This window comes from Ammodytes marinus (genome assembly GCF_949987685.1).
Source record: "Ammodytes marinus genome assembly, chromosome: 24".
NCBI lineage: Eukaryota > Metazoa > Chordata > Actinopteri > Uranoscopiformes > Ammodytidae > Ammodytes > Ammodytes marinus.
In genome coordinates this window covers 7371494-7396115 of record NC_137228.1, presented here as the reverse complement: position 1 = coordinate 7396115, position 24622 = coordinate 7371494, and the positions used below count along the sequence as shown (strand labels likewise).

Here is a 24622-nt window from a genome sequence, read left to right as displayed (position 1 = left end):
GTCCTGGGGACAGCGCTGGATCCCCCAGCCAGAGCTGTTTAATGTGTGTTTTTAAGTTTGGAGTCCCTTGCTGGGGCAGATAAGCGGAAGGAGATGGATGGAAGTATTGTGGTCATAAATCAGCTGGGAAGAGTAAACTCAGAAACGAGAACAGAGGTTAAAGGTCACACTGTATGTGTGGATAGTTTCTCCCTTGGTTATCTTTTTGTTCATTTACTATAAACTGAGGGTTTAAAGTGCTGGGGTGTCATAACCCTCCGAGGAAAAAGGGACATCTGAAGCAGAGCTGTAAAAACAATTCTGTTGTACTCTGAATTCCTTTATTAAATATAACAAATTCCAAACTTGTTTTATGATAGGAATTGCCACATTATCATATCATTATCAAACATTATCCTTAAAGCTGTTACTGATGACAACCTCACTGGTTTTTAACAAAGCAAGAAGACATTTTCCACATGGTGAATGCTGAAGAGTTTTAACTTTAATCCCATTAACTGTGTTCTCAACAGCTTTATAATCCAAAAAGCCTATCCGGCACAAATATACACAACTGAAGACTGCTGTGTATTCCCGGGATGAAGACCAATATGTCTGCTTCTAAATGCCATTTAGCCCTTTGACACTGTCTGATGCATCAGATGGCTCTCGTATCAGGCTCTTGTCAGACTATGGGTTAGTTAAAGATGTTGGTTACTGAACTGGTTAATAGCAGACAAACTCAATGCACTCATCCTATTGGTCCTCTCATTTGGTGTTGATGGGGTAAGATTTTAAACTGAGCAAATGTTGTTAATGCACATTCAATCACACAGCTCGAGTCAAACTGAGTACAATATTTCTATAGTAACCAACTAGGAGTTCATATATCAGTGATTCTTGAGAACCGGGACAAAAGGCTGGGACAAAATGTAACTGCTGTTATCTTTAAAAATAAAAAGTATTTAGGGGGCGCCCTTAGCTCAGTTGGTAGGGCGTCCCCTAGATGTTATTAGGGATTAAGAATAGAGTGTCTGGAGCACAATTATCTCCTTAAATTAAATTTTACTATTATTATGTCAAATTTATGACACTTGTTATCTTCTCATGACGTCAAAAACAGTTTGTCCTCAGAGAAGGTTTCAATCTTTCATATGCAATAAAACCTATTAAAAATGTACTTTAATGGTTTTCATCAAAGGCAACACTAAATAACCTCTCATATCAATAAAAAAAAAATTCTACAACACATTCATGTTTTATAAGGTTTCTAAGTGGGGGGACACTTTGTCACCACCGTCAGACATTTCATTAAATGTAATAAAATCAGGCACTATGAGGGGCAGCTGTCTCCGTGAAGGACCTGTTGTCACAAGCTATCTGTGCAGAGTACATTAGAGTCAGACAGGCTCTGATTAGTGTTGTAGTTTTAGAATATTTTACATTACAAATCTTGAAAGTCCTGCGTCACAACCATGATATGTCAACACTGACTTACAATTTCTGAAGAAGTTATATGAAATGTTTTGATAATTTTATTTTCCTTAAGTAGTTCATACTAGCACCTATCATCAACAGAAAAACCAAACTACTACTAGAAAAACTATTTGTTCTGTTTAAGAAACGTTAAATATGTCAACACCGTCAGATATCTAAAACAACACTATCAGTGTTGGTGAATATTTGTGATCACTATACATCTCATGGGTCTAGCATAAAATTAGGGAACATTTATTTGTGTTTTTTGGTGTCTGACGGAGTTGACACAAAATAAGGAGAAGAATGTTAAAAAGGAGAAGCAAGGTAAAAAGTCCATTTTGATAAAAAGGACAAAAGCTGGGAGGTTGTGTCAAACCTTAGCTCAGTAGCTTAGTATATGTTGGATACATACATGTAATTTAATTTGCCTCAACATAAGGTTTGTATTTTTTCAACATTGCACCCCGTTTTGTCCCACTTCTCAAGAATCACTGATATTAATACCATTATCCATATTCTTCAATCATTTTTGGGGCACTTGTGATGAGTATAGAGTATCACTTGCAAGTTAAAGTCAGAAAGTAATCTATCTGCTATTCTAATTTTTCCTGCAAAACCACAGACACATGAACTTTACCTTCTGACTTCAGTCACAAGGGCTGAGAACGGTTTCTCCCAGGCATACATCTTGATGATCCTCATGCCAGACACTATTTCGTTCATGATGCGGATTCTGTTGTCAGTAATTACAGCCGTTTTGCTCCTGCAAAAAATAATCTTTTTTTTTTGGAAATCTCAAAGTGGATACATTTTTTTTTTTTTTTTTTTTTTACACATTGGTATTATTGAATGAATCCATTATCGGAGACAACCTGGTACTTCTTTATTAATTTGGTTTCCTACCTGAAGATGCCAAAGAGATTTCCAAACCAGGTCTGTATGGGCATCATTAGGGCAATGGCTGCCACACCTGCCAGACATGAGGGGCCGATCTCGTACCAAAGGAAGACGATGATCACTATGGCTTGAATAGGTCCAATCCACAGGTAGTGCAGATTGAGTGTGATCTATATAGACAATGGTTCGTCATCAGCACAGTTCTAACACTCATGGATGTCTATGTGTGATGTCTTCAAAATGCAGGTCATAACATGGTTCAAACATCTGAATAAATGAATGAACATCAGCCAATCAAAATAATACAGCTGGCCTAAGTGTCTCCTCAAAGGCTAGAAGGCTGACCTAGTGCCTGAGAGATAGACAGACACACAAGACAGGCGTGAATGACCTATTAAGTCTACTGGAGTCACCTTACCTCATCAAAACGATTGGCGTCGTTTGAAATGAGGTTCACAATCTGCCCGGTGGTTGTTCGGCCCATTGATTCGCTGCTGAGGCCGAGAGCCTGAAAAGAAAAATGTGCTGTGTCTGATAAGGAACAACTGGTAAGAGCTCTCACAGCATATTTCTGGGAGAGAAAAAAATTGTCTAGGCTGCAAACCGTGATAACTCTTCACAGACCTTCCTGTATATGACATGACAAACGGCCACTCGGATCTTCATGCCCAGTCTCAGGACGTGGTAGTAGTAGAGATGCTGGAGGATGGTCATTCCAAAGGCAGACAGGGACATGGCAGCAGCGTAACCGTACGCCATGTGAAGAGCTCTCCGGTCCTCCGGCTCGTAAGACTCAAAGAATTGGATGATTTTCCACATAAGAAGTGGTTGGATCACTTTAATCACCTCCTTTATGACACAGAGTGTGAAGAAATACATCACTGGCACTGAATATGTGTGTTTTTGTTTTATATACAGCTACGGAAAAAATAAGAGACCAGTCTGCTTTTTTCTTCAATCTTCATCTCTACATTACTTATTGAAAATGCTCTTAATGAAAAAATGATTTATTGGATTTTTTTAGAAATGTTGTCAGTAGTTTTTATTATAAAACCAATATGTTCATTCTACTCAAACATATGCCTATAAATAGTAAAACGAGAGACACTGAATATTTGGAGTGGGTTATAATTTTTTCCAGAGCTGTATATATATATATATATATATATAAAAAGGTCAGTGATTATGTAAAGAACGCATTACATAACAAGAACATACCAGTGAAAATACAAAGAACCCAGCTACAGCATAGGACTTCCCATAGCACTGAATTAGCACTCTGGTGAGGCTTGGCTTCTTAAGTTCCTTTGTAGCCTTTCTTACTTCACGGGACCACATTCTGCAACGAATGACATGAAACAACACAGTAATACTGCAGGGGAGAAAAGTAACTGTCTGATGATAAGTCCTTTGTGTGTCAAATCAAATGATGTAGAATGTTTATCACAGCTCATGAGTGAAATTTATTTTAAGCAGTAATTTTTTAGATGTTTGTCTATTTTGCTTCATAGCATGTCTTCTTCCATACTAGTATAAATTAAAGGTTCAACATGTGCATTTTGCTTTGCTTATTTATAAGACATTTTCTTCATATTTTTTTAAATTATACATTTAAAAAAACGGCTGTTTGGACACTAATATATTGTAGAAAATGAAATAAGATTTCAAATCTGGCTTCATCCAACATTTAGATTTTTGTTTTTTAAAGAGATGCAAATGTACGCATATTAGTTAGAAGTTGCCAAATTTGAATATTAATTCAAACATGTCTGAAAAGAGTGTAATACAAAAAGTTCATACAGACACATTGTATAAACAGTACAGCCAGTACATGATGCTCTGACCCTACAGGTACTGTTGGACTGGCAGTGTGTGAATGGTCACACAATGGACAGTCTGTGAACAGAAGCCTTCTGCCAACTGTGGATAATGAGTTTAACAATACTGGCAAAAGAATGTGTGTGCTCATCATTACTGAAACGGCTCAAAACTGTTGTCTTTTAACTGACACTTTTACAACCGTCTCACGTTGGTTTTTTGCATGTCACAGTCACTCAGTACCTATGGAGTGTTTCTCCCAGTGTTCCGGAGCAATCCTCAGGGAGAACGCTGTACATGTCGCTTTCCTCCAGCCTCTGTTTGTAGCCATGGTGCATCAACGGAGACAACCAGCTGAAACACACAGTTAAAGAGAATATCAATCACAGTGGGTATATATATATATATATATATATATATATATATATATATATATATATATATATATATATATATATATATATATATTATATATATATTTGCCTGCTAGTGTGAGCCACGGAGAGGCCAACACCAGTAGGCCTAATGTGTGTGATGCAACAGTCCTTTGACAACATCTGCTTCCTCATGCCCTCAGGCTCTCTTTATGACTAAGTGCTTCTAATAATAGACTCAGGAATCAAATATTTACACAAACCTCTTTTGCACGGACATGTTTCGTGCATAAGAAAACAAGGAAAACGCCTTACCTGACTCAGTAATAGGGCAGAAGGGCAGGGTGTCATCTCTCCTTCTATTAACATATGCACGTGCCTTGTCAGTTGACTGCTTGTAAAACCAGCTTTGTTTGTAGAACAACATGTCAACCGGTATTATCTGGATCAAACTGTGTTGCCATGTTTCTCCTAGGTCAGGGGTGGCCAACCAGTCAGAGACAAAGAGCCACATTTTTTACTGTGTTACTGCAAAGAGCCACAACGTACACACGGGTACACACAGTGGCGATTCCAGGAAATTTTGACTGGGGGTGGCCAAGGTGGGCCACAGAGTTAGAGTGGGGTGGCCATCGCACCCCTGAATGAATAGCATGTGATATGCTGTACAACCAATTCAAAGATGATTTATAATCCCAAATGCCCAAATCATGTTAGTATCCATTGTAATGTTTGTCAGAAAACTAAACCCCTGAAGGGGGATCTGGGGGCATCCCCCCCCAGAAGATTTTTTTGTGTTTTTAACATGTAATCTAAGCATTCTGATGCATTCTGGCGAAGATAATAAAGGAAAAAGTCAATATTTATTTCAGCTCAGATGAATAGTAAAATTAGCAAGACAACATAACTTGCTAGCAGCCAGATGCCTAACACCTGCACAGAGGGACGGATGACCACTAGCTTTTGACCAAATATCTTGCTAAAAAAATAAACCTTTATTTATGAAAGTCTGCCCTTGCTAAGAACATGTTACACTCGCTAACTAAAACTTTATTTTTTTTATTCAGATTTCAAAAATCTGCTGGGACACGTGCCTATACACATGCATGGGTGGCACGCATGTCACAAGCACACTTATGCTATTTTCAAGACCTTTGCTGACCAGAGACCAGTTCTAGTGGCCACAGTCCTACCATTAATTTAGTAATTGAAAATTGCAAACTGATCTCATATCAGTGGATTGGAGTGTTTGTGTGATGAACTTGGCAACTACCTATCAAAAAAAGTTAAGAAAGAAAAAAAAATACATATCTCTGCACTAGGATACATATCAGGAAAAAAATGTAATTAAAAAAATAAAATTAATATAAAAAATAACATTTGAACTGGGGGGGGGGGCACTGGGGTGGCCAGTAAGATTTCAGGGGGGGGGGGGGGCGTTTTTATTTTCGCGGGGAGCTTGCACATGCATTATTTATAAAAAAATAAATAAATAAATTAAAAAAAACAGGGGGCCCCACACTAGGACTTGAAACGGGCCCCCAGATCGTTAAGGCCGCCCCTGTGATAATGACAGGACTGGACTCCTACAGTACTAAAGACGACAGGGCAGTCATTTTCAACAATGAACATTGTGTGCACTGCCTCACACACAAACTCTCAGTTCAACCAAGTCCACAAACAAAAATATAACAATTTAAAATAGCGTTTTTCTCTTACTATGCATGTTGCTTTGTGGGACTTACTTTTAGCATGGAGAGAGCTGAAGTGGCGCCGAAGATTTGAAGCCTTGAAATGCGCAAATGACACCTGGCATATAAGGCAGAATGGCCTGCCATAACGTTCAACAAAAAATATGAACTCTCCCACTCTGTTTCGGAGCGAACTTGACACAAATAGTTTACTCACGGAAAACCTCCCTCCAAGCTGAGCGGGCAGTTTTATGTTGCGTCCGCACCAAACGTTTGCGAACGTTATGTTGCGTCCTCAATTAAACATTTGCGAACAGGCATACACATAGGGCCTACACATTAATAAAATAAAAAATTAAATAATAGACAACATGTAAAACGAACGTAAGAGCCGCATGAAACGTTTGCGAACATGCACACACATGGGTATAAAAAAAGTATAAAAAAAATTTAAAAAATGATAATCACATAATTTGATATGAACTGAAGAGCCGCACGAAGCTGGGCAAAGAGCCGCATGCGGCTCGCGAGCCGCGGGTTGGCCACCCCTGTCCTAGGTTATGCTCATCTCAGCCTCACCTCAACTAACACTGTTCCTTTTCTATAGGGTGGTTCAAATGCTTTTACCAACTGGAATGTATGTCTATTGTCCTGATAATGACATCAGACGTAATGCAATTCACCTTTGGAGTTAATATAATCAGAGTAACGTAGAGAAAAAGACTGGATATAAAAATATCAAAAATAAATTTGCTCCGGATTTGTTATCCGGAAAAGGAGAACGTTTGTCGAATTGTCGTAAAAGTGAAAAAAGGTGCCACTGTTTTTTTTGCACACTCAGGCAACGGCCCCGTCCCATGACTGAAAAGTACTATAGTACGATCTGCCTTAAAGCAACAACACAACCCATTTTAAATGATTTCAATTGAAGTGGTTAATGGTAACAGAGTAAATACATTTGATCAAAGTATCCCTGATGTGCTTGTAAAATTTGGAGGATAAGGTACTTTATTTCACTGTCGCAAGTTCTGAATATCCTTTCATAGGGCACAGGTGCGAAATGATCAATATGCCCTAAGAAATGTATCATCGGAATTTTAATTAAAAACTACAAACTAAGCAAGGATTCTCTGGCCCTTGAGAACTAACTTTAAGGGTAAATATTTCACCTTTTATAGGATTTGGCATTTAAAAAATTAATAATTTCTATATGGAGAGAAAGCCATAGATATGTTCTTGCCTTAATTATATTGTTTCAGGTGACATTTATTCAACCAAACAAGTGTTAGCTATGTATTATATATTGATGATAGCTTACATTACAGTAAATGTGCCAAAAAGCAGGCGCAGAGATCTTGCAAGGGCAAACAATGCTGCTCACGCACACCGCGTGCGAGCATCTTCAGTATCTCTGCTCACTATTATTTCCAGTAGCCCACCCTAATCTAACTGGCTAGAACCGGCCCTGTGTACAGGTATTTGTTTATGTAGGAATTAGCGCATCATGCACATTGATACAAGTTTAGTATGAGTAAAGGGTGCCCACTGACTGGACCTTTTCAGGGGCCCAGTCATCTGTCTCTGCAGGCCTGCATTGTACAGATGGTAACGTTGCTGAATAAGCTTCACTGCTGAATGCTGATGAAGAACGAAGGATGAATATACTGTATCTTAATGAAGAGAATGGATGAATAATGCAATGTATGAAAACATTTTAATATTTGAAAGTTTGAATGGACTTTCTAGCTGAAATTATGAATGAATTATGACCATGAAATTTGACCTTTAAACTCCTTTGAGGTCATAATTGAGTCATAATCAACATCTGTGCAAAGTTAGAAGAAAATCTGTGTAAGTCTAAAATCTTGCAGTAACCGGGATTTGAACCGGAAATCTTTGTATTCCAGGGTAGACAGTACTACGCACTTTGCCACCCATGCTTAGTCTGAGTCATGCCACTAACACATAGCATAATAAAATGTCATGTTTGATTCGGGTCTCCAACCCCAGCCTTATCGACCCAAACCCACTGTACTAACCACTACACTATAGCCCCTTAAACACAATTAATTGAGTAGGTAACACTAAAGAATTGAATGGCCAGCAACTGGGCGCAGCTGCAGTGATTGCAGGTACACACACACACACACACACACACAGAGGATTTATTATATTATTTTATTTTGATTTATTCGCTTAGAAGCTTACAGCTCCCAATATGTATGTCCATTTGCCTCCAAAGAAACATTTCTGCGACCGTAACAAAAATGACAAAATTCTGATAATGAAATTATCCATGAGGAGTTAGGTTTGTGTGAGTGACAGCGAGGGAGAGAATGTCTGGTGTTTTTTTTTCTCCCTCTTCTCCACTCTGCCAGTTGATGCCTACACTCTAGATATCACTCAAATTGATATTACATGCGTCCAACATGTCTGATTAATTTGAAAACTATGCTTTTTTTTTTTAAAAGGTTGAATTTTAACAATGAAAGAAGAAGTTGCAAAGGGGTGGAAAGTTTCCGGTAAATTTCCGGAAACTTTCCATGGGAACTTTCGCTCGGGAATTTTGGGAATATTCAAAATTGGGAATTATAGGAATTTACTAAATGGTGGTAATTCAAACGATCTGTTTCATATCCAAACATAAATCTAAACATATAAACATTATGTTTTGTCATAGGCAGACATCCATGCAAACTCATACAATAAAAGAACATTACATTTGAACATATTTATTTGTAAGTATTATTTGTAAACCTGGTCTATTAAAAAGCAATATATGATATCAAGTTCGGTGTCTCAATAAGCTTTAAAAAAATCATTTAATTGAAGTTAAATGTTCATAAATATTATATATCGTAGTTGAAAAAACTGCTTTTTACAGTCTAGAACATTTGCCAGGACTGAAATAACATAGAAGGATTTAGTGCATTTGGGTTGCTTTAAATTTAGTAAATTACCGTTTATTCCCCAAATTCCCATTGATTACCATAAATTCCCGTTAATTCCCATGGAAAGTTTCCCACTTTGAAAATTCCCGAAATTTTGCAACCCTGTTTGAAGCCAATTTCCCCATTCATTCCGGGTGATGATTTTTGGTGTAATAAACCTTTAATTATCTCTGAAGTTATGAATTTTATGAAAAAAGAGTGAATTATGGAAACGTGCTCCTGTGCAAGACAAACCTGAAAAACTTTGAATGGAGTTTCTACGATGAAGTATGGACGAGTAGGAGGAATCATAATTTTTTATTAAATATTAATTAACATAAATGGTTAATTTTCTTTGAAGTTATGAATGTTATGAACATACTTTTATCATAATATTAATGGCTGAACTATGCTGAATATTTGGATACTTGAATCAAGTTTGTAGGATGTATTTTGAGTGAGAAGAAGCTATTTTAAACGTTTCATAATTTTGGTTAAATTGTTTATTAATTATGAAGTTGTGAATTTTTTAGAAAATTTTTAATGAAAGCAATAATGTGAAAAATGGGCATAATATGAGGATAGTTGAAGGAAGTTTGTGGAATGAAGCATGTTGAAGATACGGCCTGCCATGAATTGGGCGGAATAATAATACGGAATAAATACACAGAATATCAATGCTGTGACACCAATAAATACGCAGGATATCTGCTCTGAACAAGAGCAGAGCACAATGCAGTAGGTCAGGGGTGGCCAACCCGCGGCTCGCGAGCCGCATGCGGCTCTTTGCCCAGCTTCGTGCGGCTCTTCAGTTCATATCAAATTATGTGATTATCGTTTTTTTTTTTTTTATACTTTTTTTTATACCTATGTGTGTGCATGTTCGCAAACGTTTCATGCGGCTCTTACGTTCGTTTTACATGTTGTCTATTATTTAATTTTTAATTTTATTAATGTGTAGGCCCTATGTGTATGCCTGTTCGCAAATGTTTAATTGAGGACGCAACATAACGTTCGCAAACGTTTGGTGCGGACGCAACATAAAACTGCCCGCTCAGCTTGGAGGGAGGTTTTCCGTGAGTAAACTATTTGTGTCAAGTTCGCTCCGAAACAGAGTGGGGGAGTTCATATTTTTTGTTGAACGTTATGGCAGGCCATTCTGCCTTATATGCCAGGTGTCATTTGCGCATTTCAAGGCTTCAAATCTTCGGCGCCACTTCAGCTCTCTCCATGCTAAAAGTAAGTCCCACAAAGCAACATGCATAGTAAGATAAAAACGCTATTTTAAATTGTTATATTTTTGTTTGTGGACTTGGTTGAACTGAGAGTTTGTGTGTGAGGCAGTGCACACAATGTTCATTGTTGAAAATGACTGCCCTGTCGTCTTTAGTACTGTAGGAGTCCAGTCCTGTCATTATCACAGGCCTTAACGATCTGGGGGCCCGTTTCAAGTCCTAGTGTGGGGCCCCCTGTTTTTTTTATTTTTTATAAATAATGCATGTGCAAGCTCCCCGCGAAAATAAAAACGCCCCCCCCCCCCCCTGAAATCTTACTGGCCACCCCAGTGCCCCCCCCCCCCCAGTTCAAATGTTATTTTTTATATTAATTTTATTTTTTTAATTACATTTTTTTCCTGATATGTATCCTAGTGCAGAGATATGTATTTTTTTTTCTTTCTTAACTTTTTTTGATAGGTAGTTGCCAAGTTCATCACACAAACACTCCAATCCACTTTTATGAGATCAGTTTGCAATTTTCAATTACTAAATTAATGGTAGGACTGTGGCCACTAGAACTGGTCTCTGGTCAGCAAAGGTCTTGAAAACAGCATAAGTGTGCTTGTGACATGCGTGCCACCCATGCATGTGTATTGGCACGTGTCCCAGCAGATTTTTGAAATCTGAATAAAAAAAATAAAGTTTTAGTTAGCGAGTGTAACATGTTCTTAGCAAGGGCAGACTTTCATAAATAAAGGTTTATTTTTTTAGCAAGATATTTGGTCAAAAGCTAGTGGTCATCCGTCCCTCTGTGCAGTTGTTAGGCATCTGGCTGCTAGCAAGTTATGTTGTCTTGCTAATTTTACTATTCATCTGAGCTGAAATAAATATTGACTTTTTCCTTTATTATCTTCGCCAGAATGCATCAGAATGCTTAGATTACATGTTAAAAACACAAAAAAATCTTCTGGGGGGGGATGCCCCCAGACCCCCCTTCAGGGGTTTAGTTTTCTGACAAACATTACAATGGATACTAACATGATTTGGGCATTTGGGATTATAAATCATCTTTGAATTGGTTGTACAGCATATCACATGCTATTCATTCAGGGGTGCGATGGCCAGCCCACTCTAACTCTGTGGCCCACCTTGGCCACCCCCAGTCAAAATTTCCTGGAATTGCCACTGTGTACCCGTGTGTACGTTGTGGCTCTTTGCAGTAACACAGTAAAAAATGTGGCTCTTTGTCTCTGACTGGTTGGCCACCCCTGCAGTAGGTCTACAAGAAGACAAACCGGTTGCCAATTCTACCTTAAGATCGTAAACATGTAGGCTATATGATCGATCGCTTGAGATAAGTTGTAGCCTAGTGTAGAAGGGACAAGGTTCAGCTACAAGTGCTGCTTTTAAACGAAGACCTAGAACATCTGTAAACTTCGTTCGGCTCAGATCAAGCTGCAATCCAAGTTGCGACTATACAGCCTATAATTATTAGCATACTCACCACAAAAGGACTCTGGATAGAAAGCTGGCAGACGCAATAGGATTGTACCGTTCATCTGTTTTGGTCGCCACGCTCATCTTGGCACCCGGTGTTTGGTCATCGGCTGGGGCGAGCACAAACACACACACCCAGACACAGCTCAATTAACTACACGTGAAGTTCGCTGGGACTCAGCCATACTATCTATGGACTCAGCCAATGAGACGTTTGCAGCTCAGTGTTGCCAGATCTTGCAAGAGAAACAAGCAACCGGACCATAGTAGGCTATATAAAAACCGGACCTATGGAATCAAGCCGAAAAGAAAGCAACCCAATATCCCTGACCATTTCTTCGAAAACAGAGCTGATCATGTTAATTATAATTTAATAAGCAACAATTCCGTGTTCAACTAAAAGCATGCCAATAAAATCTCGCTAATACGCCAATAATATAAACACACAAAAAGTAGGCTCTATAAAGAAACAGCTAAACCCACTTTATTTGAACTACACAAAACAAACAGGCCAAATAATAACAATACAATTGCTTATTTACAAAATGTTGTCTCGCAAATATAAACCAATTGCTTGGAGAGCTCATTTAGACTATATGTTATGCATTGACAGCAAGCTCAAATAAACGACGTCACTTAGAAACAAGTCCTCCCAAAAAACAACACCAAGTCGCTTACAAAAAGCAGACTTGGCAACGAGGTTACAGCCACGATCGTTATGGATTATTATGGTCGGCGTTACGTAACCTTCAGGTGCAGCTGCATCGTAAATTTTAGTTTACACGACTGACTCAGCAAAAAAATAAAGAAGCAACATGAAAGTAGTAACATTGCGAGTCATTGTTCTTATCTTTACTGAAAGAGCCTACTTGAAGTAACCACATAGCAGACAAACATTGATTCAACATTGAATCAAGGTTGATGCGTTGATCTAATTAACATTTAAACAATGTTGTTTTCTGATGGTTTTGGTTGATTTATAAGCAGGTTTGCACCCTGAAATAACGTTGTTTCAATGATTGAAAAACACATCAAAATAAATGTAAAAACAATGTTGGTTCAAGTTAAATTAAATCATTGATTTACCATTGGAAAAAATATTAAATCAATACTGCTTTATGTTGGCTTCAGCAGGATTCTATGAGACATACAAATAGGCTAATACAGTACATCATCATCGAGCCACTTCACTCTGGATATGATGTAGTCAGTTTGTTGTGTTCTGCTTTATGCTCTTGTTGCAAGGCACTTAAAAAAATGAAATAAGAATTAGAATTGAAAAAACTTAGGACGTTACAAGCAAGACAGACAGACAGAACGGCACGGTGTTGTGTTTGGGGGACGTATAGGATCATAGGTATTTTTTTACAAGCAATAATGGTAATTTCAGATAATGTAATGTAGTATGCCTATATCTCACCACTTTAAGCAGGTCATATCCCTGTGAACACTGGGATGTCCATAGGCACTGGGACAGAGTAGGGCGTATTTAGTGGCATGCCAAAGTTCCCCTCCACGTTCAGCAGCAGCAAAATGAAAACCCTTATGTGCAGTCCAACACGGGCTGTAGACAAGGATAGAACAGTACAATGTAAATGTACAGGCAGAGCAGAGGCTTGTGGGGCGCCCTTAGCTCAGTTGGAAGTGCAAAGCGCTTTAAAAATGAAATAATACACATAAAATACTTACTTGCTGTTGAGTTGTCAGTATCCCTCAGTGTCCATGGTCAGTATCAGTTAGAAATGGCCTTTGTCTTTTCAACCCTGACCATTTTAATGAAACGGATGGAATTTCAACATTGAATCAATGTCGCCCCGCTATCTAACTTACTTGTAAACCCAGAGATGACTTAGCCTAGTACGGGCATTTATCACTAGGCCTATAAGAAGCCTTCATTACGTCATTTAATTTAGACTCATAATGTAGTTATTTATATTATTTATTTGTATAAATAATGCAAACCAGTAGATAACAAATCTGTTATAAATCCTAATCCAAAATCCCAGAAGGACGACCCTAGAGTGCCCCTTAATTACATAGGCGTAGGCCAATCAGTCTAATGAGCCGTCTAAAAACTATGCTCCACTCTGGTTTAGGAACAGAATGTTCCGTATGAATTGATTTGATTTGATTTGATTTGATTCAATTTATTTCAGACATATAAAATAAAATGAAAAGCATGTTATAAAAATAAAAATAAAAAAATATGTTCAAATGATTTCACAAAAGAAATAAAAAGAAACAAAAAAGAAGCAAATAACATTGAATTGATATGCCTGAAAAGGAGTAGGAAGAAGTATAAACTTATTTAATCCTACCCCTTTTCCACAGCTCATTAACTTATATTTGTTATATTAGCTTCCTGTGTTCTTTATAATCCTTTTTACAAATCTATACAATTTGTTATACTATATTTGATACAATCCATACAAATATACAACTTCATACTATCATTTTTTTATATTTATACAATCCATATAAAAAAAGGGCTATGTCATCACATGCAGTATGAGTAAGGAGGTTAAGCGCAAAAATGAGGTTGTTGACTTCATTGATACATTTATCCAAAGACCCAAGTGAGATCACAATCTTTTATCTTAAATACACAAGTTTTTTGAAAACGGAATGTTATGACCACACCATACAATACACAAGGCTGACATATTTGCCTCTATTAGAGCTAAAATTACAAAATACGTTTCAAAATGTACATGTTATGGGTCAAGGAATGCATTTAAATGTGTTTCAAGACTAAAAAATATATAAATATTTTGCTCCCTCCCATAACAATTGGGGGTAAAATGCACACATTTTATTAAAAATGCATGCTTTCAAAAGTCCACTTATTTTGTGAGAGAATTAGGATGGACCTCCCACAAATTGCAAATGAAACTATTTAAACTGTTCTTGTCTCATGAATTGAATACATAACATACTCAAAAACCTAAGGAATCCAGGAGGAATGTAATTCTCTAAGGGGTGTCTTTACTAAAAATTAAAAGCTGCTTCTCCTTGTTTAGTCCTAACTCTGGGGAATGTAAGTAGACCTGTCCCAGACAACCTGAGGGCTCTGGATGGTTCATAACGCATCAGCAGGTCAGAAATGTATATTGAAATCAATTCTTTGAGGGACAGGAAGCCAGTGTAAATACCTCAGAACTGGGGTGATGTGATCCACTTTTTTGGTCCTAGTGAGGCCTCAAGCAGCAGCATTCTGAATTAGCTGAAGCTGTCTGATTGATTTATTTGGAAGGTTTACAGTAGTCAAGTCTACTAAACATACATGCATGTATTTCTAAATATTGCTGAGACATAAGCCCTTTAATTCTTGATATGTTTTAAGGTGGTAGTAGGCTGACTTAGTAATTGATTTAATGTGTTTCTTGAAATTCAAGTCTGAGTCTATGACAATAAGTATTGTATACCATAACAGTCACGCAACCGTTTAATACTCAACAGATCTCTTCAAAATAACATTGGTCTTCTTTAGTATTGACTATGTTTAATACAGGAGCAGGCAACAAAGGACACTGTCACATATCGCCTATGCCGCTGAGGTGCAAAATATAATTCTCTGTGTGCTTATAATAGGTCAGGAATACTCCCTCTTTACATTGAATCAGGCCAGTGGGTGGACATCTGCAAGGAGAATAAACTAACTTTTGTGAGCTCAATGAAAAAGCAGCACCTGAAGGTTGCATTGGCGCAACACATTTTTTTTTCTGTCTTCAAAAGAGGACATAGTGCAATTGGAGGGTTTGTGCAAGCATGAGTACAAATCATACAATAAACTAGTAGTTCAGTATGTATGCGTGTAAAACAATATTTGACCCAACACGTGTTTATACATATTTTCCTTTTTATATAGGATGCATTTGCAGTTTCTATAAAACACCAATAGATGGAGCCAAAAGGCCATTTGTTGGTGTTAGTTGTGGATGTCATCTTTTATGTATTCGGAGATCCCACAATATTCTAGCTACATGATCCAACACTTAAACAAATTGCCAGTGAAGCCCAATTAAAAAAGGTTTTATAGATGACAATGTTAACATACTGTACTTGCTTAGACTTTTTTTTTAATGTTGTCCCACCCAGAAAAGCTCTTAGCCTGAAACTCTGCAGTGAAAAGACACAAGTGCTGCAGCTTGTACCTGTTGAGATGATATCACCGTCCATTTATAGGTTTTGAAGTTTTAGGGAAGCTTTAACTATCATGGATTTTAATAGGTCTGCAATCTAGACATTTGTATGAGAAGCCCAGTTACTGCTCAATTATCCTTTTATACCTTGAGAACAATTGTAATAACCCAATGAAGCTGGTACACAGCCAAAGCCAACTATTAAAATATCATTATGAATGACCTCCATTATGAATGACCTCCAGTTTACCTGAAGTTATCATGACTGATGAAGCTGTGCTGAAGTGATGGGGTTTCTCAGTGTGTTTCTATTGGAGGTCCGTCAGCATGTTAGCAGCCGCTGCAGCGTCGTGGGCCCCAGCTGTTGCTGTGTCACATCCTTTTTACACCAGGGACCAAGGCTATGTTTGACCTAGTTGTTGAGAAGCCCAAGAGGCACAGTCAAAAACCACACTTCACATTACATGGAAATAAAGAGGAAAGAAAGAAGCCACTTTGTAATTAACGTGTATCAACATTCGGAACTAATCCAAAAGCCAACATCGTGAAGAAGGGTGAGGGGCAGTGTGAATAAGGATCTTGATCTCAATGTGTCACTATGAAGACAGTGTTTATTTCAGTTGAGGATGTTTTATTGGGTTGTTACCATTACAATGGTAACTTAATGTCATTCAATACTGTCAAATCAAGAATTTACAAATATATACACTGATACTTATTAGATACACAATTTTTAAACCTTTTTTCAAAACCCTTATTTCAAATTTGCCAGGATTAATTAGTCGCTGTACTTGAACAAAACATTGTGGACGCGCACACACGTATACACACACACACACACGCGCGCACACACACAAAAACCGAGCTTGAGCTACTCAAGGACACCTTGACAGTAGTTGGTGAAGAATAACAGTGTTTTGTATTGCGAAGGGAAGCCATTTCGAGTGAGTGAGAAGGTGTGTGGAGTCCAGGCAAAGACGTGACCCATTTATCCTCACAGTTGTGTCAAGTCCCACCTTCAATCTCCAGATAGATCAGAGGCAGTAAGGCAGCTACTGAGATTGGCTGCTTGAGTCTGGAGGCACATCCGCATTCTGTGGTAAACTGAGCAGTTCCTGGATCTTTAGCATGTCCCTATTGGTTTCCTCCGTCCGAGAGCTGACATTCAGATCCCCAATCAAGTCATCTGTCAATTGCAGACGGGCCGCCCTTTGGATTTGGAAGAAAGAAAGTGACGGTGAAAGATCATCAGGATAACAACCAAGTGAATGGAAATGTGGGTTTGCTTTATATGCATCGTGAAATATCCTACAAAAGCATAAACAAATATTATAGATATCTTGCAAAATCTCTCACCATTCTGCGAGTTTGAGCTCATAGAGCTCCCTGCGCTCCCTCCTCCTCCTGTCTCGGACAGTTTCTCCTGCCAGCGACTGCATGCTGATGATCAGAGCCCCAGTGGGAATCCTGAGCAAAAGTTAGTTTAGATAAATATGGTAAATTATGGTCTGCATGACAGGCAAGTACTTCAGCTACTGTCAATATGTACATATGAAACCATTCATGTAGGCACTGACGGACACAATGCTGGGAAAATAAATATGGCATGTGGATAATAAAAAAAAAAAAAAAAGTCATATGTCATGAGCATAGACTGTTTTTGTAGCAAGTGTTGGGGTCATAGGCAAGTTGTGTTAAAGCAGCTTCTTGCATTTCATAAAGTCCATGACACCCAACCCTTCCAGTCACACCTCCGCCACGTGCCTAAACAAGGTGGAGGGCATTCTAGGGTGAGATCTGGAGCGTGATGTGCTTTCCGATTTGCTGCCTGCATTCATTTCACCCCCTTCTGCCCCGACTGCACCTGGCATAGCCAGGGCCGGGGCTGTTTGCACACATGAAATGCTCCAGGTGGCTGGTCCCTCAGGCAGACAGTGAGAGGGAGAGGAGAAGGAGGAAGCAGTGCTAGCATGGAGCCAACCAGAGAGCAGACTAGAGCTGAGCCAAACCAGCCCCTCCAGTCTGTTACACCATCACCTCCTCACAAAGAATCTCCATTATACCGTCATATTCAAATCTGCTATTGGTTAGCTGATAGTTGTTAGCTATTAGCTGAAAGTGGCCAGAGGAAGGAGTGGAAAGTGGGGGAGGGGGAGAGAGAGAAAGAGCAAGACAGAGACAGAGAGAGAGAGAGAGAGACAGGGTTGAGGAGATGGAGTGAAGCATAAGTCCAGATCAGACCATGGTAGATGGAGATGAGAGGCTGGAATAACAGAGATGGTATAAATGGAGAGGGGCAGCTGCTGCCTTGGCCTGCCTCCCTGCTCTAGTAGCCACAACATGGCCCTCTGCAGTGCACATGAGTCCCTCTGGCATCATGTACAGAGTTGGGGGTGGGGTGGGGTTCAGCTGGGCGACAGAGGGTTCCTGGGAGGAGCGCAGCTGGCTGCCAGAGTGCTCACTGCTCTCAAGCACACAGGCATGAACTCGGACACACACGAGCAGGAAAAAATACACATGGCAGTGAAAAAATTAATGCATAGCAGCTCCTGAAAAAAGGAACTCACATTTGTAATGAGGATGAAAACACTTCAGAGCAGAACATAGATTAGTTTCTGAAAACACTTGATGAGTTGGAGGTGCATGGTGATCACTGGATGGGAATGGACACTTGTGGAAGCACAAGCCAACTTACCCGAGTCCTGCTCCGATGATTGTCCCTGCCACCAGCCCTCTGAGGCCCAGGTTCAGTCTGAAAAGGCCTCCAGTCACAGCTGAACGAACACACACACACACACACACACACACACACACACACACACACACACACACACACACACACACACACACACACACACACACAAACACACAAACACACAAACACACACACACACACACACACACACACAAAGAATCATTCAAAAAGGTTGGACACGCAGAGAAGCGATGTGTAACAATTTTACATATACCATTATATTACCAGGAAAAATTCACCCAGGGGAACCTCCGCTCAGCCTGGCAGGGCCTCAAAACCATGGCTGCTGTTAACACCGTTGCTACCAACCATAAAACCATCCTGGTGGCGAGTAGCAGTTCTACATCTCTCCCTAACGACCTCAATTCCTTTTTCACCAGGTTTGAGACTGACAACTCCACCCAACTGGCAGATACATTAACAACACTGAAACCTGGTGACTCCACACTCACCCTTAAAACAGAGGAGGTGGTCAGAGCCCTCAGGAGGACCAGGGAGAACAGCTCTCCTGGCCCAGACAACATCAGTGGGTCCTGAGGTTCTGTGCTGAGCAGCTGGGGGGAGTGTTCCAAACCCTGTTTCAGAGATCCATGGACACCAGCACAGTCCCCCAGCTGTGGAAACACTCTACAGTCATCCCCATCCCAAAGAAAAGCACCATCAACACTCTGAACGACCTTAGGCCTGTGGCCCTCACATCCCTGGTGATGAAGGCCATGGAGAGGGTCGTTAAAAAACACATCCTCACTGTAACCGACGCCCTGATGGACTCACTACAGTATGCTTACCGCGCAGGCCGAGGTGTGGACGACGCAAAAGCATTCATCATTGACACTGTACACAAACATCTAGAGCGGCCCAACACATCAGCCAGACTCTTGTTTGTAGACTTCTCCTCGACATTCAATGCACTACAGCCCCACATCCTGGCAAACAAACTCACCTCCTACTTCCATCTAGACGACCAGCTCATCCGGTGGATACTGGACTTTCTAACCGACAGGTCACAGAGAGTCCGGGTCAACAACACACTCTCCGACCTCCGACACACCTCGACGGGCTCCCCTCAGGGCTGTGTGCTCTCACCTCTGCTCTTCATCCTCTATACAGATGACTGCAGATCCACACAGCCTCAGTGTCACCTGGTGAAGTACGCAGACGATCTCCTGACCCTGCTCTCAGGTCCTTCACAGCAGCATGGATCAGCTCTCCAGGTTTTTGTGGAGTGGTGCGACAGCTCATGCCTTGAGATGAACGTGAGTAAGACCAAAGAGATGGTGGTGACCTTTTCTAAGAGGCAGAGAGAGCTGGCCGCAGCATCCATCATCTCAATCCACAGGAAGCCGGTGGAGCTGGTGGAGTATAAATACCTGGGCACCATCTTTGACAGCCAGTTGAAATTCTCCTCCAACACTGAAGAGATCCTTAAGAAGTGTCACCAGCGGAAGTATCTCCTAAGGAAACTAAATTCCTTGGAGTCAGCAAAAACTTACTGCTTACTTTCTATTACTCCTTCATTGAAAGCATCTGTACATTTTCCATAACTTGCTGGTTCCACTCATCACCCTCCAAAACAGAAACCGCCTGGAGAGTACGGCCAGAGTCTGCTCTAAGATAATTGGACTTTCAACAAGAACTCTCTCCTCCATCCATGACCAGCAAGCACTCCGGTTAGCCAACAGAATTATGCAGGACCCCTCACACGCTCTACACCCCGCCTTAGTGGCTCCCCTCAGGGCGCCGACTACGCTGCCCCGGCTGCAGGACACAGAGGAGAAAAGCAACCTTTGTTCCCAAGGCTGTTCACCTCCTCAACTCCTCCTAAACCCCCCACCCGGGCTCGTGCGCTCCCCATATGGACTGGCGAAGCCGTGAACTCTGTTTTGCCCTTTCACTCCCATTAACTATTACAACATAAATACCTCGCCTCAATTCATCTCAAATTGTATTATAACCAGCATGGTATTTATTAACAGATTGCACTTTATATTTATGTCATATTTGACACATTTTACACTTTTAAGAGTCAGTTATCCATTTATAAACATGTACGTTGCATTTTTATACATATATACATTTGTGTATTTGTAGACACCTGTGCTTGTGTTTTTTTGGACAGAGTGAATGTGAAGCTGCCCTGTTGTGGCACACAGTCGGCTTTCCCTGGATTAATAAAGATTTAAAAAAAATATGTCTGATGGCCCCCAGTCGACTCACCTCCAGCTGCAGCATAGTGGCTGACGCTATACTTGTCTCGGTACACAGACAGCCCAGTGCTGACTGAACTACAGAGGAGAGAAAACAGATGAATGCAACATATTAAAGGATGAAAAAAAAAATCAAACAAATAGTTAATGATTTGGACATTCTGCTCAGTTGTACTACAATAAAATAGTTACTGTTGAAGCAAAAAAAACACTGAAATCCAACTTGGCACTAAGTTGTTGCCTCAGAGCCTGCAGCAGCATTCACGTAGGATCAACAGTGTGTATCTGTATCTATTATGACTAAATGGCAACTTTTAGCTCTAAAAAGTAGTGAACTGTTCAGCTTAGCTGGTTTAGCGCCAAAGAGCTGAATCTTATTTGAACTAAAAGTGAAATCCCCCCCTGTTAAAAGTTCCCTTATAAACAATAACATTTGCTCAGGCTGACCATGGCAGGTTTAACTCTAAGCCTAGTGTTATAATAATTGTCTATTAATAATAATAATTATCTGGTATAATCAATGTTTTTGCTTACTTGAACAAAGTGACAAAAGCAGCCACTCTCCAGCTCCATCTCCATCCATACCTCACAAAACCCCGGATGGCTGCGTTATGGGCTGAGCGCTGGTTGAACACAAAATTCAAGATGTATAAATGACTTAACATTATCCATCCATTTTTCTCAAGAGGAGAGTTCTTATTTACTTGGCCAATTATGAAGGGGTTAGGATTAGTGTCCCTATGTATGGTTTTTATGTGAAAAATCACACTCAATCAAAAGTGTTAAACTTGGATAATAAAGATTACGTTACCATAGCTTAAGTTATTCAACAATGGGGTTAAAGAATTGCATATGAAAACTTTGTTTATCCGATATGGGATGGTTATCCCTAAAAAAATGATTCTTAAGGTTTGGAATAAGGAGATAGCCCCCGGCTTCGATATGTGGCTCATGGAGAAAATCCGTTATGAGATCTCAGGGAAAGAATTTCACATGAATAAACATTTCACTTTCCGCCATTCCACTTACTGTTGCTTCCACTCGGCTGGTGTAGATTTCAGCCTGGCTGGCTTGGATGTACCTCTGGCGGGCGTGGCGAGCTGCTGGCAGGCCTCCGTAGATCATGCCCGCTAGTGCAGCCACCACGCCGCCCTTTATCACACTGGTCAGCTCCTCTGGATACCGCTGTGCCGAGCTGCAAGGGGACAAGAGATATTCTTTTATTTGTGAACCAACTCACTGCAACTTCTGTCTCATCTTTTACACACAATTAATGGTGCACGTTCAATGAAAGAATGGCAAAATGACATGAGGTTTTCAATTCAAAGAGTTTGTATTTTTATACCTAGTTGCAGACACTGACATTTCATAAGTTATTTATTTTCCCCATTCCATAATATGCGAGTCTCACACTGTACTGTAGTGTGGTCTATTGAGGTCACATCCCTAAAACATCCTTCAGCAATAAATGATGCCTTTAAACTGGGATTCGGACGGTTGGTTGGATAAAACAAGCAACAATATATATAATCACCAATCATATACATCAAAGAAAAGCAGCTGGAATTGATGAAATAGTGTCAAATATCTTTTTTTTAACAGTGATAAGATTCTATAATGCATATGTATTGTGATAGGCTGATAAAGTGTAAAGAATAAAACTCAAAAGATAAAACAGAAATACCCACTCTCGGTCAAAGAGGTCCTTGATGCGGTCCCATCCTGTTTCTGGGTATTCAGGCTTTCCCATGTTGCTTGGCATGGGGCTGGGAGTAGGAGCAGGCCTGACGGAGGAGGAGGAGGCAGGCGGGGGCATCTGTGCAGCAGCCACATCCCCAGCTGCATGGACCCTGGGGAGCAGGCAGCAGAAGGAAGGAGGCCTGGCTCTGTGGAGGAGGCCCTGCAGTAGGCCGGTGCTCTGCCCGCCTCGAGGGGCCAAATCTGCCCATGGTCTGTGCAGGGCCAGGCCCGTCCCGCGCTGCTCTGGATTCATAACGCTTCAGTTGGCATTAGGCTGCGGCACATAGGGGAAGAAACACATGGCCAATGGGTTCGGGGATGTTGCACTCGCTAACTCAACTTAAGATCCATCCTTAAAAAATAAATAGCCTTAAGGCAAAAAATGAACTTCTGGCTGGGCTACAAGGGCTGCACAACTCGGCAGCTGTTAAATGGTGTAGCCCTAATCAAATCAAAACACACTGGGTACAGAAGCAAGCAGACTTTCTGGGGGTGGGGGGGACTTTAAAATGAGTCGAAGAGCTTATAATACACCCAGGACCGCTGTGCAGAAAGTGACGGCTGGTCCAGGGTTAAAGATAAATAACAAATGACTGTGATGCCACATTTGTCTCAAAGCTCAGTGAAAGCCCGCAAATAAATAAACAAAATAAGACAATTTAAGATTGTTTAAGACAATCAGTTTAACACATAATATTCAGCTTGCAAATACCGTAAATCAGACGTTGTTTATTGTCCGCTTCGTTGGTTATTGACTTCGAATAAGTCTGTGGCTAGCTACGACCCTAGGCTTAAAGCACCCCCTAGTGTTTGGAGAAGTACACAAAATACAAGTGAAATACATGGCTGTTTTACAGGGACAAATGTTTGCTTCACTTCATATCATTTTCACAATCAGAAATACTCCTGCCAGGAGAAAATCCGGTTCATTACAGACGCTCCAACTCAAAAATAAGAATAAATATAGAAAAAAATAGAAATAATACATTTGTAAAGGCTAACATTATGTGTCCTACAACATGGTCATATAATAATATATAAGCATATTTTTTAAACACAACACATGGATATAATTTGAATAAATATTGCATTAACAAGTAGTACACCATTAACAAAACTAATAATTATATGTTTTAGTGTAGCCTACTTGAGCTTTGTTAACTTAACATGTGTGTTTCTCAACACCTGTGTTTTAAAGGGGACACAATAATGAAAATAGTCACCTCTAACCAGTTTTTAAATGTTGAACGACAGCTTGATGATATTCACCTGTCACTTGACAGGTGTCATGATTGTTTGCTAAGCTAGGCTAAAACCTCGCCAACTTCACCTCTACGTGACAAATACACCTCACTACGTAACGTTACAGTTGCACAAGAAACGTGACATTGAGGTTAGAATTTGAGTAGGTCTGTTCAAATGTCCTATTCTCCTTAAACTGCAAGAAACATGACTGTCAAACACAAAAAAATAACCCAAACCATTAGCATGCTACTAATTAGCTTCACACAGAAACACAGCTTACCCTCACGCAGCGGGAAATACCTCCAAAATGAACCGTTTATTTTACGAAGTGGCAAAACCCCGGTTATTCCACATTAATGGTGCTTAGTGTCCACATCTCTGGTTTTCATAATTGCCCTTCTGCTGTCTTGTTTCTGCGTGGTGACTTTCCGAGGGCAGCCATAGAGCCATACAGACCGGCTTCCTGACCCCTGACACCCGTCGCCTGAACGTAAGAAACAGCGCCACCCAGCGGTGGAGGACCGACCACTACACCACATGCGCACTACTCTATACGTACTGTATACTGTGAACAATGTTAAGTAAAGCATTTACTCATGGGGTTTCTCATTACAGATATCTGCAACGTCATTTCGCCTGGAAAAACCTAAA

At 40.1% G+C, this 24622-nt stretch overlaps 3 protein-coding genes across 3 annotated transcripts in view; 1 reads left to right on the top strand and 2 right to left on the bottom strand.

Annotated features, from left to right (window-relative positions):
- Positions 1-11997, bottom strand: part of LOC307270044 (ATP-binding cassette sub-family C member 4-like) — a 35603-nt gene extending 23606 nt beyond the window's left edge. Inside the window, exons 1-7 of the mRNA XM_080053174.1 lie at positions 11890-11997; positions 4417-4527; positions 3574-3694; positions 2980-3204; positions 2774-2863; positions 2362-2525; positions 2096-2221 (exon numbers count right to left, since the gene is read on the bottom strand). Coding sequence (XP_079909300.1) covers positions 2096-2221; positions 2362-2525; positions 2774-2863; positions 2980-3204; positions 3574-3694; positions 4417-4527; positions 11890-11966 — 914 coding nt within the window. The 5' untranslated portion in view covers positions 11967-11997. The remainder of the gene's footprint in view (positions 1-2095; positions 2222-2361; positions 2526-2773; positions 2864-2979; positions 3205-3573; positions 3695-4416; positions 4528-11889) is intronic.
- Positions 1-24622, top strand: part of LOC307270031 (protein jagunal homolog 1-B) — a 339870-nt gene that overhangs the window by 30119 nt on the left and 285129 nt on the right. The gene's annotated exons all lie outside the window — the stretch shown is intronic.
- timmdc1 (translocase of inner mitochondrial membrane domain containing 1) lies at positions 16651-24422 on the bottom strand. Its single transcript, XM_080052828.1, has 8 exons — positions 24252-24422; positions 22675-23000; positions 22016-22181; positions 21521-21609; positions 20997-21064; positions 18720-18798; positions 17381-17491; positions 16651-17233 (listed from the first exon to the last, which is right to left on the bottom strand). Exons 2-8 carry the CDS (start codon positions 22977-22979, stop codon positions 17077-17079), a joined length of 975 nt encoding a protein of 324 aa, XP_079908954.1. The 5' UTR covers positions 22980-23000; positions 24252-24422; the 3' UTR covers positions 16651-17076.